This window comes from Leopardus geoffroyi, chromosome A1 (assembly GCF_018350155.1).
Source record: "Leopardus geoffroyi isolate Oge1 chromosome A1, O.geoffroyi_Oge1_pat1.0, whole genome shotgun sequence".
NCBI lineage: Eukaryota > Metazoa > Chordata > Mammalia > Carnivora > Felidae > Leopardus > Leopardus geoffroyi.
In genome coordinates this window covers 213,490,384-213,507,267 of record NC_059326.1, presented here as the reverse complement: position 1 = coordinate 213,507,267, position 16,884 = coordinate 213,490,384, and the positions used below count along the sequence as shown (strand labels likewise).

At 41.9% G+C, this 16,884-nt stretch overlaps 1 protein-coding gene across 4 annotated transcripts in view; it reads right to left on the bottom strand.

Moving 5' to 3' along the window:
* Positions 1–16,884, bottom strand: part of MTMR12 (myotubularin related protein 12) — a 65,934-nt gene that overhangs the window by 29,392 nt on the left and 19,658 nt on the right. For 3 of the 4 annotated variants that reach the window (XM_045441265.1, XM_045441244.1, XM_045441262.1), the window contains exons 2-7: positions 11,417–11,477; positions 8,670–8,812; positions 7,274–7,346; positions 6,173–6,303; positions 4,814–4,907; positions 1,310–1,439 (exon numbers count right to left, since the gene is read on the bottom strand). In XM_045441265.1, coding sequence (XP_045297221.1) covers positions 1,310–1,439; positions 4,814–4,907; positions 6,173–6,303; positions 7,274–7,346; positions 8,670–8,812; positions 11,417–11,477 — 632 coding nt within the window. Of the gene's footprint in view, positions 1–1,309; positions 1,440–4,813; positions 4,908–6,172; positions 6,304–7,273; positions 7,347–8,669; positions 8,813–11,416; positions 11,478–14,691; positions 15,030–16,884 lie in introns of all 4 variants that reach the window. The other variant, XM_045441253.1, reaches the window with a different exon arrangement.

Below are 16,884 nucleotides of genomic sequence, written 5' to 3'. Positions count from 1 at the left end.
CCTCTGCTCAAACTCCTCCTCACCGCATGATAAATTCTGAAAGCCTCCTACCGTAACCATCCAACCACCCCTCTGTGCCCTGACCTCACCCCTACTCCTCTGTCCCCTGATGACTGCTCCCCAGCCCCTGGGCTCCTTGCTGTTCCTCACAGAAGCCAGACTAGATTCCACCTCAGGGTCTTTGACTTTGCACTGTCCCCTGTGCCTGACCAACCTCCGCACCAACACCCCCCAGCACTCCCTACTCCGTTGCTGATTTAATTTTCTCCACAGTACTTACTCCCTTTTAATACACTCTATTCACTCATTTGTTCTCTCATAGTTTGCCTCCTGCCAGAATGAAAGTTCCAGGAGGGCAGGAATTCTTAGTGCTGTATCTCCAGTAGCTAGGTCACTACCTGGCATGACAGTAGCCACTCAAAGATTTTTACTGAATAAAGTGCCCAAGAAAAAGTAAAGCAAATACACAATATAAATTCAGAAATGCCTCTAATCGTTTTACACTTGGACTACAGATAAAATGGAAAAAAAGACACACACAAAAAGACACAAATTCATTTCTGAATGTTTTAAGGGACACCTTAAGGTTTTCTTAAGCATGGTTTCAATGTGGGAAAATGTGGCAACCCCACACCCTGCTGATGGGAGTGTAAAATGGTACACTCACCGTGGAAAACAGTCTGGCAGTTCCTCAAACAGTTAAACAGAGTTACTACATGAGCCAGCAATTCTATTTCTAGGTGTATATATAAATATACACAAAAGACCTGGAAACCTCTGTGCACATAAAACCTTGTATACAAATGTTCATAGCAGCATTATTCAAAATAGCCAAAAAGGGAACACAACCCAATGTCTATAAACTGATGAGTAAATAAAATGTGGTACATCCATACCATGGAATCTTATTCAACAATAAAAATGAATGAAATTCTGATACATGCAACAACATGGACGAGCCTTGACAACATCACAGTAAGTGAAAGAAGCCAAGCATAAAGACCACTTTACGATATGATTCCATTTACATGAAATCTCCAGAATAAGCAAACTATAAAGACAGAAAGTGGACCAGAGGTTACCTAGGGCTAGGGGTGTTGAGGGCACGTGAGGGGCAACTACTAAGGGGCATGAGGTTTCTTTTAGGGCTGACGAAAATGTTCTAAAATGGACTGTGGTGATGGTTTCACGCTCTGTGAACAGATCTCAAAATACTGTGCACTTCAAATATGTGAACTGTATGGCATGTGAATTCAATCTCAATAAAGCTGTTAAAAAAAAAAAAAAAGGCAATGCACTGAATGCTTACCTTTCACAGACTTTATAGCCTTCATTGACACTCACTGCTTTGTACTTGACACTGCCTTTGGTCCGCTCCAATTCCCAACACCAGTCCTTAAGTGTGTCAAACATCACCGTATGGTTCCTGGGATCAGTGGCTAACAAAACAAATTTGAAAAGACAATAAAATCTCGTCGTGAAGTACAAGTATTTTAATGATGTGAAAGTAGATCTCTAAGCCCCAATTTTGTCCACTAAGCCCATTTTTATCCAAGCACAGTAAATTCACTGCTTAATCCTAACCTGGTTCCTTTTTTTTTGTCATTAACCCAAAATTATGACCAAGGGCCTGTCTCCTCATACTAGACGTGTTCCTGCTCCACTCCTTGCAAAAGTAATTTGTAGCTCCATTTTCAGTCATCTGACCATGAGATAATTTACATAACATAAAAGATCCTGTGAAGCACTAGAAGACAGGCTTGGCACAAATGCTAAAATAATAAAATATTTTTAGCCCTACCAACATGTGCATAAGATGGCAAACTCATTTGAATAGCATGTCAGATGCCTGAATGTAAATCTTCCCTCAGTTTGAAGATGACCGCCAGCAAGAGGATTTTCCAGTGTGACACCTGGTTACTAAAGGCCATCACCAGATCAGACAGCCACAGTGAGGGTTGGGGCTTATAAAGGACAGCACCCTGGTGATGGAGAATTCTGCCCCTCACCCTGCCCTGCTACTCCCTGCTAGGAGGAAATGTCCAGGAGCATTACTCTTGCAACCCGACAGATGTGCCCGTGGCCCTCTCCCAAGCCATAGACTGCAGGGTGGCACGCACCAAAACAGTCTCAGGTATTTATGCAAATCAGTTACTTCAAGCCCTTTGTTGCACATCAAAACGCACACACACACACACACACACACACACACACACACACACACAAAACCCAAGACTTTTGGGAAAAACAGTGTTTGACAAAACTCCCCCATGCTTTTTTTTTTTTTTTTTTTGAAAGAGACAAAGAGAATGTGAACAGGGGAGGGGCAGAGAGAGAGAGGGAGACAGAATCCCAACAGGCTCCCTGAGGTCAGGGCGCAGAGGCCAACGCAGGGCTCTAACTCATGAACCGAACTGTGAGAACATGACCTGAGCCAAAATCCAGAGTCAGACGCTTAACTGGCTGAGCCACACAGGCTCCCCTCCCTCATGCTCCTTTTAATCAAATCATATCATAGCCCTTAGTACGTGCCAGGTGCCGTTCTGAGCATATTACATCTTATTAACTCAATCTTCATAATAATCCTCCATTTTATAGATGTGGCACAGAAAGGTCAAGAAACTTGCCTAAGGTCACAGAGCTAAGCAATGACAGAACCAGAATTAAAACCCACGCAGCTATAAGGGATTTCCATAAAGTAATAAATGCAAAAAAAAAAAAAAAAATTCCCCATGAACACAAATAATAATACTCCAATTCAAAAACAGATAATATTCTTAGCAACACCAGTAAGTCCTTCCCTAAAATGCCATGTCTTCAGTATTCAGGACCTTTCAGCCAAATCACATTCATGAATTATCAAGCCAGGAAATAACTAAAGATGTTCAGATTGCAAAGCACCCATCTCTACACACCCCTACTCAATGCAAAAGCTAATTGGTCAATTAGCATCTATCAGTTATAACATTTACTTCTCAAAAAATGGGGGTGGGAAGGAGGATAAGAAAAAGATGGAATTAAAATAGAATAAAAGATGCCACATATCCTCGGCCTTCTGGCACACACAAAAAAGGCACCACACGGTGAAGAAACTGCCAGAGTCAATCAAACGAAGGGCTTTGGAACACAGATCAACCTAGTGTTGGCGAGCCAAGAAACTGTCCTATGTAGAGTCTGGACCAAGAATCAGGATATAAGGAAAAAGCAGAATTCCTAAAAATAGGGTATGATTTTTCAAATACAAACTCAATAAATGTTTATAAAAATTACAGTAACCAACAAATAAGTCGTATTTTGTATATCTCATATTGCAACAAGCTATTATAAGCCAGTTACCCAGCACTTATATGTACAGCTCCAGTGAAAAGATCTGTCATTCATAAAGATGAACTTATGAAATTAAGGAACTAATTTTATGTTCAGTCTAACAGTAGAGCTGAGCATTATCTTAAGTTAGTGTGTAATCAAGTCTCTAAACATAATCCACCCCAAATAATATGCAGTTACACTTTCAATTAACCCTCTTTAACTTACTGCACCTTATATGCCACACATTTAACAATTTATAATCTTCACGACACTTCATCAGAGGCATGAATGCTGCTGCTGTTTTGAAAATGAGAAAACAAATGCCCCAAGAGTTTAGTGTCATCCCCAGGATCACACAGCTACTGAGCAGCTGGGCAAGGATTTGAATTCAGGTGGGACAGACCCCAAAATTCACAGCTCTTCTACTAGGTCACCAGAGTTCCCAAAAGGCAACCTGCTCTTTCAGACATCTACATCTCTGCACGTGCTAATCCCTCTGCCTAAAATACTCCTCCTCGCCCACCAGACACTCCCATACCTCCACTAACTGCTCAGGCACCCCCTGTGCCCTGTGTCCCTGGCAGGCCCTTCCACCAGAGGACACAGCTCTCCGCTGCCTCTGCTTGACTTGATGCTCAGAGGATGGGGATTTAGTTGTATTCACATCCATCCCCACAGTCCTGACCCACAGCAAGCGTTCAAAAAATGCCGACCAAATGAGCAGTTCAACTTTGTACTCCAGCTTGCCACTTCTCTGACGAAAAGCATGTAATACCCAGAGTCACTTGACATCAATGTGACCTTACGGGTGACGGGCAGAGTGAGTGCACGGACCGAGGAGAGAGATGGAGGGAAGGTACAGACAGACATCTGAGGAAACACTGAACAGTGCTGGGCATTATTGATAGCTAATTCAGATGACTGAAGTTTCTTACTAAAGGACTGTTCCCTGAACTGAAGGGCAAACACTTGGGATTTTAAGTTCTGTAAGCACACTTGTTTTCTGATGTGCTCCCTTATGTACAACTATTCCAATTCCCCCAAAATATCTGCTACAGAGCACGTTCTGGTTGTTTAAAGGCTTTCTAGAATGCAAAACATTCTCTTGAGTGTTATGAAATGAGATCAAGTACATTAAAGTGAAAAAAAAAGAACCAGGAATAAACAGGATTATTTTAAACTTATCTGAATTTTGCTTCTCTATAGTCTCACATTCCCAGTTATAATACGTTGATTTTATCTTTCATAAGAAATAATCAAGCCAATAATCCCTCACAAAAAGCAAATAAACCTAAAAGATAAGTTAAAGCAACAAAGATCGCAGGAAAAAAGAAAAAAGTTTTTTTCTTTTCTTTTTTTAAATAAGAATCTTGAATGAATCGCCCAAGCAAGAGGCAACCAGTTGCTGGGAGAGAGGAAAAAGCTCATGGATGGGTTTTCTCCTGCTAGTTTCTGTAGGAATTGAAGGGGTCTGCCTGCAAATTACAGCCCAGAAGACACTCACCTGCATGGTTTTGTGCAGCAGCAGCATAGGAAAACAGAAACAATCGCTTAAGCAGTTTGGGAGCCTGGGTGTGATGGATTATGCCACTGACAATCTAGAAAAGAACCAAACAATGGGTATAGTCATGCTTTTGGCAGATAAACACTGAGTCTAGGTTTTTAGTCATGCTAATAGGCTCCTCTGGGCAGCACACAAACACAAACTCTTGTTGAGGTCTCTATGATCTTATCTTTTGGAATAATGCCAAATAAATGGAATGTTAACAATTTTGTCAGGTTTTCTAAGAGCTTTGAATTTCTAGGGAAATTTTTAAAAACCATCTAATTTCTCAAAATCAAGGTGCTACAGAAGCTTAAGTGCCATATTCAGATATTCTAAAAATCTGACACATCAGAGACAGAGGGCTAATATCAGACAATAACCAAGACATTTAGCTGTTCTGATCCACTTGTGGCCTTTACAACCTTCTTCTAGAAGATCAGAAAAAGAAATCAATCCATTGTGCTTTTTGTTTGAAGTTGCAAACTAAAGTATGTTTGGATTTAGTCATCTAAATCATCATTCAAAATGAAGTTTCTGGCTTCTCTGGGACTTTTCCCTGTCTGCACCACTCATTTCCTGCTCAGAATAGATACCAGAGTCATGCTTATTGTTCTAACTGAACTCTCACACTCCCTAAAAGAAAACCAAGGATTTACTTGTAAGTGTGCACAACTCAACTGTAACCAGAAACAACAGGTGAGCTGCGCCCCCCCACCAGGTCTCTCCTGACGTATTTACCATTACAGTGGCAAGTTTGAGACCTTTGATACCTCAGTAACACAAATCTTGGAAGTTACAGTGACCCCTGTAACCAGTTCATACAGTTATATATTTCAATTTGCTGAAGCAACCAGATTAAGTTTCCTTAATGTCCAAAATCACAGGCCTCATTTGGTAATTCAGCTTTGCCCGTCTGACCCTATACCACTTCCTCCCGCCCGCATACTTCTACTACCTCCCAGGTACGAACTCATCCATTCCAGGAGCTGGGGGTCCCTGCTACTACTTTTTGGAAAGACTGTCAGCTGTGGGGGAAGAAGGGTGCCTCCTGACCCTGGTTTCCCACCTCCCACTCTTCAGTTTCCAGGAATCAAAACATTACGAACTGAAGAATTAAAGGTAAATGGGTGCCAACATAATAGACATGTTTTCCCCAATTCTCTCTCAATTCTAATCAAAGCATATAGGATTATAACCAATTTCACTTTGCAGACAGGCATGTTCCCCCCTCCATCCTCATACAATATAAGCCAAAAATAAGAGTTAGTGGTAAAACCTGATGGGAAAGAAAACCTAAAAATACATGCAACTAGTTACCCTTTTGACTTCCTCTTCTTTTGTGTACCTCAGACAGAAGTGGAATACTCGGAGGTCTTTGCAGTGGATGATGAGTTTCTCGGGGTATTTCTTCAGTTGTCCAAAGAGAGTTTTTTTTTTCTCATCAAACACTACACATCAACGATGAAATCAGGAAGGGAAATCATGTTAGAAGGCAAAAAGTCAATGCTAAGGAAACAAGAAAGACTATTAGGACCTCTCAAAAGTAAGAGGAAAGGTGCTGTCTTCTAAGTAATTGTGAGCAAGGGCCCGGCTCTGAGAATGTGCAAGGCTCTTCGTTCCTCTGCACGAGACCAAAATGAACTGGCCACTATCGGCAAAACTGACTCCAAAAGCTAAGATTACAAAAAATGAAAGGGAGTCACTAGGGACATGCTTTCAGGACAGTCAACCTCTGGGTTTATGGCCAGGGGCCCCTCCCTGTCCCGGAGTTCGGACCAGGCTGCACCTACTGGTGTTGGGATCTAAACAGCTACTGAATGATTTCTGAAAAAGCCCTGACTGAAAAAATAGAGAAGTGAAGCACAGAGAAGCTTGACCCTTAGCAGAAAAGACATGGAGTACAAGTCTTTCTCAGATTAGACTTTACAGTAAAACCTACACAGCTAACATGGACAGCCACAAGTGTGATCTAGCATATAGTGCCCTGTCTGGGCACCTGGGTGGCTCAGCCGGTTAAGCATCCAACTCCTGATTTCGGCTCAGGTAGTGATCTTACGATCATGAGATGGAGCCCCATGTCAGGCTCCACCCTGGGGGTGGAACCTGCTTAGGATTCTCTCTCCCTCTCTCTCTGCCCCTCCTGGCTCATGCATGCATGTTCTCTCTCACTCTCAAAATAAACAAACACTTAATGGCACTGTGGAGTCTCAGAATAGGTTCCAAGTTCAAGTCCAAGTTCCCCCAGCTAAGTGACCCCAAACAAGCCACTATACATCACAATTTTATCATCCATAGAACTGATTTAAACAAAATAAATATGTAAAGAAATTTTAGTAAACTGTAAAGGACCATAAAAATATTGTCATTATCAGCTATACTTTCAAAGGCTGGCAACACCCCAGGGGAAAAGATACTTACCTCCATAAATCTGATCAACACAGTGGAGTGTTATGTCATTTTCTCCTATAACCTTATTCTTAAATTGGGTTTCCTAAAAGATTCAAAAGGAAACAAATGTGACTCTTTTCTGTGCCCTATTAAACATTTAAAGGCAGAGCAAATCACCAATTTCCAACTGCACATTAAAAAAACCAGAGAGGGGATGGAAGAATGGGTGAGGGTGGTCCAAAGGTACTAACTTCCAGTTATGAGATAAATCGTGGGATGTAATGCACAGCATGGTGATTATAGTTAATAATACTGTATTATATATTTGAAAGTTGCTAAGAGAGTAATTTTAAAAGTTCTCATCACAAGGAAAACAAATTGGTAACTATAGGAAATGACAGATGTTAACTAAACCTACTTTGGTGATCATTGTGCAATATATACATATATTGATATACATCTATCAAATCATTCTGTTATACTCCTTAAACTAATGCAATGTTATTATTTATATCTCAATAAAACTGAGGAAAAATAGAGCGTACACTCTAAAAAACAAACAGGGAGATGGAGGCACATTCCCCGAGTAAGAGATGACGAAGTGTGCAAGGAAAGCTGGTAAGCACCTTGTTTTCAAAGCCAGGCACAACATGCCATTCCTGGGCTGCTCCCAGGCTAACCGGCCGTGCCACACACAATCACTCTGGGAGGTTAGAGTCCTCACAAATGCAAACAGGTGAGTGACAGAGCTACGGGAAGCCAGGTTTAGGAAGCAAACGCTGGGAGATTCAAGTATCTGTGAATGCTGTCTTTATTTGCACAGGACAAGGAGCCAAGCCACTAGAGCAGACAGCAGCACAGAAGCCCACACTCCAAGACAGCCAGGGTGGGCTGGGACAGCTGGGTTTGCATCAACGTACAGCGCTCTCCGAGTGGCGTGGGCAGGCCTCTCCTTCACTCCACTGCCCATTCTCCAGGTCTTACAAGGGCACTGCTACTCAGGGCAAAGGAAACCCGAATTCAAGTGCTGCAAGCATCAGTTTCATAATCGAACTCAGTTCTTGAATTTGAGGGACAGCTTAGTACAGAGAAAACACGGGGAACTAGTATTAGGGGAGATCAGTGATTCCAATGAGTGATACATACTGTGCTGAAATACAGAAGAAAGTAAGAAAAAGTTGATGGTGTCAACCTATGAAGTCAGATGCAAGCCAGCGTGACCTGGGGCACTTAGAATGGCCCTACAACTGAAAAGAGGTTCCAAAGGACAGACGGCATTCTGGTGTTGAGGACCTCTGTCGTTGGTGTTTCATGTGTGTTGTGAGGGTGGCGAGCGTGGTGGGGAATTGAGGAGCTGGGAAAAAAGACAATGGGGCCACAATTTTATTGCTCCCCACAAACTGAGCCAAACGCAGCTCATACATACATCATTATCCAATGCAGAGTCATCATCGCCCAAGAAAGCAATCTTGAAGTCCGTGCAGACAAGTTTCCCATAGATCCCACGCTGACAGGAATCTTCCTGGACATACTTCAGCACCGTGCTGGCTTCACAAAGCAGCTGTTCACCTGATCGAAACCAAACAAGCCCTCCTCAGAGTCCTCAGGGAACATACAGTATGCAAACAGTAAAAGCCTCCCCAGCTCCATTCCCGGGAAAGACAAACACACACTACACTACAGCCCTTCAGAACTCTACGCTTTCCAGCACAGCAGGAGCGGCAAACCTTAGGTGTGGAGATGAAGCAGAGCAGGGACCACTCATAAGTGAACGCAAAATGGCTGATACACCTTCACACAGGGCATTTCTCTACCTTTTCACTGTGAACCAGGAAAGTGTCCAATAGGTGGAAATGATCTCAGCTACACTTGCAAGTGCAGACCTCAGTGTTCCTATTACTTGGGCCCAAGCAGGTAGGTGTGGTATAGAAATGAATGAAAATGAATGAATGAAAATGACCCTAAATGAATGAAATCAGAAAGGCTCTGGAACGTAGAGCTCAAGCCCACTTTGTGGTGAGAGTGGGCCATCTCTCACTCTGCAATCACTGAAACATGGCGGGTGCCTCCCTGGCCAAAGGGCTCGCAGGTGGCTTCCTCAGACACAGAGGTGCAGCTTGATCACATTCATTCTGGCTCCACAGAGAAGGATGGGAGGAAAAGGGAGGTCAGAGGTTTGTGGGAAAAAAATTGTTTCCTCTCTTTCTTAGTTGAGAGTATTTCCTCTCAGTGTGTCGCCTTTCCTGCTCTATCTGCACGCACCCCGCCTGCATGAGAAGCTGTATTTCCTGCAGATAGAGAGTTCTTCTCTTTACAGTCAGAAAGATTAGGATTTAGGGATAGGTAAGCATTCTCTGCTCCATGGAAGAGAAGTTCATGAGGGCTGGACATGTGGGTGAGAGCAGGAAAAAGAGAAGGATATGGAAGAAATACAAAATCAAGTGCAAATATTTTAGAACAAAAAAGAAAAGGCATTTTCTTCCCCTTCAACAGACAACCATCTCAGACCCGCAGAATCTCCCTCTGGATATTCTCCTCAATGACTTTAAATTTACTTTTTGGCTCAAAATTCACTTGGTCTAACTTGCAACATGAAAATAAAGAAGGCTTTCAGACACTCAGACAATCAAGGGACACATATTATGGTATATTTTTCCACCTCCCAAGGGGTTAATTCCTAAGGAAATACAAAAAGATGGCTCAGTCACTAGGTCGGCCTCTACTGAGACCACAGAGCTTGAAGAAAACAATGAAGCTGGGGCCTCGTTATGGTTTAAAACAGTCCCAGAAAAAGCACCTCAGCTGGTTCAAGGTGGAAAATATATGAGCAAAGCTTCCTGTGCTTTTTCAACTCCTAGTGTGAAACAGGTTTTAAGTGTGAGTGTGTCCCCGAGACCAGGCAGGCTGTGTCAGTCAGTGGCCATGCACTGGAGACGAGACATGGGCACACAGCAGCTAACACAACACCCAGCGATGTGCTAGTCTGTCAGCAAGGCACATGCTGTGCCACAGCCACCAGCTTGCGTGTGCAGATAAAGTCTCGAATTGTGGGAGGTGGGAGCTGGAAAAGCTCATGGTCTGGTCTAAGAAATGGAGGCTACGCATCTAGAAGAGACCCGAGGTACTCCAGGGGATGGGCGAATGCACGTAGCACTGAGCTAAAAATGAAAGTTAATATCAGAATCTATAACCCAAGAAAAGGAAGGAAAATGTGGTATATGGATTAAGGTTTAGGCCATTATTGTAAAAAAAAAATAAACAAAAAACATACAAACCTTTGAAACTTAGACATTTTTTTTTTTTTTAAGTTTCAGGACCCCAATATATTTACCAAATAAGGTGGATCAGTCAGAAACTTGTGTGTAATCATATCCTCCCAATAAACTGGAATAAGGTAAACAGTACCAGAATGAGGCCTCTACTGTTTGGGGGGAAATATACCTAAAAACAAAAACTCACAAAAAAAAAGCTACTGGGATTAGAAAAAAGAAAATGGAAGAACTTAATGCACAGTTCCCAGGACAGCCCCACATATGGAAGGGGACAGACCACCAAGTAGTTTCCGTTTCTGAATTCAGAAATGATTAAAGCTTGACTGAAGGTATAGAGTCACTCTCTTCCATCTCAAAAATATCCAACCAATCCAGACTCCTCAGTGATGACGTCAGAGCAAAGCCCTGGCAGTCCCAAGGTTAGTAAACCACAGCCTGCCTGGCACTTATGCTCAGATGCAGAAGACCACAGGTGAGGCCACCCACCAATGCTGCCGGGGGAGCCTGGGCAGCCGTGCTAGTCTAGGGCAGCTGCACGGGGAAGTGGGATGTAGGGCTCTGGAGAGGACCAGAATTTTCCTGACTGAAGACCAGAATCCTGGATGTGTCCAAGTACAGTGACGCAAAAAAGGCTTCATTTGCTTGTGAAGGAGGTGAATTTGCCAGGTTGATTTTCATCAACTTGCGGGCAGGGGGAAACAAAAATTCTTGGCAGATGTTATAATACTCAGACCTAATATGTAGTGATTGAACGAAAGACCTTGATGTTTTTGTCCAACTCATTCCTGTTATATGCCTTCTGGATGAAAACAAAGGAGTTTATATATAGCAATACTAGGGATGACATAATTTATCACTGGCTTTGAGTGGCACATGAGGTCTGATGCTAAACGACCGTTACCTGGCAACAAGTGAAGAGTGACTTCCTTCTCTGTTACTTCCTTCTCGTTTGTGTGAATTTCCTAAAAGAGAAGAGCAAAGGGTAATATTTTTCTTTGTTTAAGGGCTCAAAATGAGTAACATAAAGCCATGTTTTCAGAATACACACTAAAATGTCACATACCCTCAGGAGTTTTTTGACAAGCTAGTTACTTTTTAAAAATGTATTTTTAACAAAAAGACAGAAAATTCCAGCAAATTAGTCCAGTGCACTAACCTATTTAGGATTGACAACTATTAGTTGCCCCCAGTGGAGGGGCAGGGATGAGCACTCCCTACCCCTCAAGGAACAACTGTTACACAGAAAGTAAGGCAGCTCAAACACAGAGTCAGAGAGGGAATGGAAGACATTTCACAACATGGCTCCTCTCTTCCTCCAGTGAGAATCAAGGATCGAAAACAAAAGATGACTGTGTGTTCTTGAGAGATAATAGATACATGTAAAGGGTTTGAAGAACAGGAAAATATGAATATATCAAGTCAGTACTCAACCCATCTACTCTGTAGCATACCAAGACCCAGTAAAGGCAGATGGGAACATTCTAAATTACCTAAAACCACAGCACCTGGGTGGCTCAGTTGGTTAAGCATCTGACTCTTGATTTCAGTTGTCATGATCCCGCAGTTTTTTGAGTTTGAGCCCCATTATCAGGCTCTGCACTGACCCTGCAGAGCCTGCTTGGGTCTCTCTCTCTCTCCCTCTCTCTCTCTCTCTCTCTTTTCCTCTCCCTACCCGCCCCCCCACCTGCCCCCGTCTACACACACACACATCCCTCCCCTGCTCATGCTCTCTCTCAAAATGAACTTAAAAAATAGATTGATAATAACCTATAAATAATAAATTATTTTTTTAACTTTTTAATTTTTTTAATGTTTATCTTTACTTTCGAGACAGAGAGAGACAGAGCATGAGTGGGGGAGAGGCAGAGAGAGAGCAAGACACAGAATCAGAAGCAGGCTCCAGGCTCTGAACTGTCAGCACAGAGCCAGATGTGGAACTCGAACCTACGAAAGGTGAGATCATGACCCGAGCCGAAGTCGGACGCTCAACCGACTGAGCCACCCAGGTGCCCCTTTAAACTTTTCTTAAACATTTATTTTTGAGACAGCACAAGCTGGGGATGGGCAGAGAGAGAGGGAGACACAGAATCTGAAGCTGGTTCCAGGCTCTGAGCTGTCAGCACAGAGCCCGACACAGGGCTTCAACTCACAGACCACGAGATCATGACCTAAGCAGAAGTCGGATGCTCAACCGACTGAGCCACCCAGGCGCTCCAATTATTTATTTATTAATAAATAATAAATAAATAACCTAAAACCACAAGGCACTGCCATGGGATATAATCACTTCTGATAAGGAATCAAAGCCAGGTTTTATGTCACTGTTTCTCAACGAAAATATCTCCAAATGCCTTCATGTTGGGTTCACTGTTTATTGGGTATTCAAACATAATTAGCAATCCTTAATGAATTAATGGAACAAAGCAACAGTCATAAGTGGCTGTTAACATAACAACAAGAGAGGCCTGGTGAGTCTCCTAAAGCAATCTACCACACCATCTATTAAGTATTCTTGCCAAAATATCTAACTTCAATCAGCTTGACTTTCTATGTCAATCTACCAATTTATAAGAAACACTGGGACAGGGGAAACATGTTAAATGACACCATGGGGATGCAACAAGTCAAATTTTAACTGTGGAAAATTCTATAAGACACAACCAACTTTGTCAACAAAGAAAACTGGAATTTGTTTTGTTTTTTGGCATAAGGCTCTGGGTGGTAGGAGTTTTCTAAAATTGTTAATTCAGGTTGAAATAAGCATTACAAGAAACTTGGGAACAGCCAAGGCAGGAAGAAGCAAGACAACCTATCTTAAGGCTGAAGAAGAAAGTCAGAGCTGTTTCAGAGAAAGAGCTGTTTCAGAAAATACACCACTCTGAGTGTGATGTATTTTAGAGATGCCCACAGTTTACATCCCAGAAGATGCTAATAAATCAAGTCCTTCTGAGGCAGTGCTTCTTAGATGTGAGGAGTGTTCCATCACCTGTGGATCTTGTTACCTCTTTAGGTGCTGAGGCCTCACCACGAGTGTAAAAAATCAGAATGCAGGGGATGCAACTGGGCCTTTGGTTGTGCAAAAAGCTCCCCAGATGATTCTGATGCATTGCTCTATGTTGTGCAAGAGGGACTATATTGCATATGTAAATGCTACAAGTGTTTTGGTAATTTAGAAATTCTCATGGAGTTTTCATCGTCTGTTATTGGCACAGAACTAAGCGAAAGCACTATTATTTTTGACAGGTCTATCATCTTTCTCTGAGGACAGAGCAAAACGATTCATTAAATTCAATCACCTGTTAGAAAACTAGTGATCATCTTGACTAGTGCCTGGAATTCAGTTCAAACACTGCAGCCAGCTTGGAGAGGGCTACCCTATTGTTTTGTCTCCAAAAGTAGCATCTTCCGATGATAAAGAATTTACACTACTTAAAACTACCTACATCAATTCCTGAAATGGTCGAATTCTTTCTTTACATTCCATAAACAAAACAATCAGGAGACACCTTTTAGGATTCTGTCCTGCCGAAAACTCACTTTCCCTAAACAACTGTTCTCTGCTCCCCCAACTTCCTGGGGTGAACCCACCTCCTCCCCATCAAATGCCTGGGGAAATGGAAGTGCTAATCATTTTATGTCAACTGCACACATTGACTTTAACGATAATAACCAACATTTATTAAGCTTCTATTATGTGCCAGGTAAGTGCTCTTCATTAGTATCTCATTAATCCTCATACAGAGGTATGAGCACTAGTATTATCTCCATTTAAAGATGAAACTGTGGCTTAAAGAGGTTCAGGAAATTTCCTTTTATAGGAAGTAAGTCACTAAGCAAGGATACAGCCCAACCCCCAACAAGCTCCAGAGCCTACATTCTTCACTGCTGAGTACTGCTTCTAACAAACATGGTCTCCAGTTTCCTCCTACAAAAGGGAGAACAGCTGTAATATCCACTGCCTACAGCAGGAAACTAGTCTCCTATTACAAAACTGATTAGGACAAATTAGAAAAACTCCCTTAAGAGAACTGCACTTCACCGTACAGGACATACAGGACAAAAGCATGTGAAAGCTAAAGTCAGCTACCACTCCTGAGAATCTGCTGAGAGGCTGAAAAGCAGCCTGCTTGTTTTCATTCCATTAATTCTCAAAAAGTAAATTCTCTAGTTTCTTACCAAGTTCATATTTAAGGTGCCCATCTTCTCAAATGTGTGATCGACCCAGGGCACCTCAGGAAAGGCAGAAAATGGGTCCTGCCAGAAGATCGCTGATCTTGAAAAGAACAGGGGTGTGTGGAGGGCGATCCCACAACCAAGCTCTCATCAGGCCGGAATGCTTATATATACCAAAATGCTTCACATCAACCCTTCACTGTTTGCGAGGGCCTGGAGTCAAAAACTGAAGTTGTTATTCTCAGCTTAATTTCATCCAGCCAGAAGGGCAAATTCCAAGAGCCAACATCCCTAAAGGTTCCAAAACACAATTTCTCTCAATCGCATTTGGCACCAAAATGCTAAAAAGACAAAACACAGACATTTTATTTCCTCAAAGTCGCTCCATGCTCTAAAATGGACATTTAATACACTTGTTTTCTCCGCTAAAATAGAAAATCTGAAGGGGAAAATGTATTTGCACCCACATATTAGGTGGGAATGAAATTTACCTTTTTTTACAGCAGAAAGCTATATTATTAATACAGCATTGTACGAATAATTTTTGTTTTCCCCCTTGTTTCTCCAAACTTCTCTCGGTGCCTGCACTACAATAAGATACAGATGTGGCCACAGTTCAAACCCTGCTCTGCTACCTATAAACGTGACCTTGGGCATAACATTTAACCTGAGTTTTGGTCTGTTCCAATGTAAATGGAAACAATACTACCTAATATGAGGCCTGAAGAAAAATGTGTACCAACACCTGGCACACATGTTCAGTAAATGAGAGCTGTAATTGTTGGACATAGCAGTATCTCTGCTTCTTGATTTCCTTTTCTTTCGTTCTCTCGTCCTTTCCTTTAAGGAATAAACAAAGAATTCAAATATCCTACATGAGAGGGGCAATTATTCAAGATTCTGTCACAGGTAAGAATAATTTCTACTTCTCTCTCAGTCCTTTTTCCTACATTAAACTACACTGAATCTACTCAGGAGGCCTCTCAATTCTTTTTTTTTATGGATCAGAAACTCCTGCAATTAGCAACACCCAAGTTGGTCCTAATTCTGTAAGACAGAGGATACAGGAATATGTGAAGCAAAGGAAAAAGAAATGGCATTTTTCTATTAATAGGATTTGTTTTCTAAAAGCCCACAATGATGAGGGCACCTGGATGGCTCGGCTGATTAAGTGTCTGACTTAGGCTCAGGTCATGATCTCTCGGTTTATGGGTTCGAGCCCCACTGGGCTCTGCTGACAGTGTAGAATCTGCTTGGGATTCTCTCTCTCTCTCTCTCTCTCTCTCTCTCTCTCTCTCTCTCTCCCTCCCCCTCTCTCTCTCTGCCTGTCCTCGACTCACACTTTCTCTCTCTCTCAAAAATAAATAAATAAAATAAAAAATAAAAGCCCATAATGACTTAGGTCTGGTCATTTTGTGTCTTGTCTTCTGCAATATGAAGTACTTTGAACCCATTACAAGACCAAGAGAGAAAACTAATGGCTTCCTTAAAAGAATACCACATCCAAAGAATGGACTGCTCAGGCATACTGTGCAAAAAGTAAAACCTTCTCGACTGCTGATTCTATTGAAAGTAGACTAAACTGCTGAACTTGAGAATAAAAACCTATAGAAACACTTGAGCCGTGGCATTTAAGGAGGCACACTGTAGACAAACATCACTAATATCTAATCCTTCTGTGGTTCATACTTCAAAATAATTATAAATATACACTATCCAATTCTTACAAATAATTCAGGAAAAAATAAGTACCACAATCACTACCATCAAATGCCCATTCCCAAATCAAAACACACACACACCAGTCCTAAGAGGAGAAATAGCCTAGAGGACTCCAATAAATCAGGGTATACAAAGAGAATCAGAAAAAAACAAAACAAACAAAAACAAAAACAAAACCCTCCCAGGGTGCCTGGCTGGCAGAGTCCAAAAAGCATGTGACTTTTGATCTTGGGATTGTGGGTTCAAACCCCAGGTTCAGTGTACAAATTACTAAAAAAATAATAATCGTTTAAAAAAAAAAAACCTCTTTTCAAAAAATTGAATTTTTCTTTTAATTTGGGAACCTATCTCTTTGGGTAGTAGGGAGGCATCAGGAAAGACAGAATGGATTCTCACTGGCTACATCCTATAGTTCCTTCACTCCTGTATTTTACAATAGTTTTCTGAACTCCACAGAAAAAGACTGACAAATAT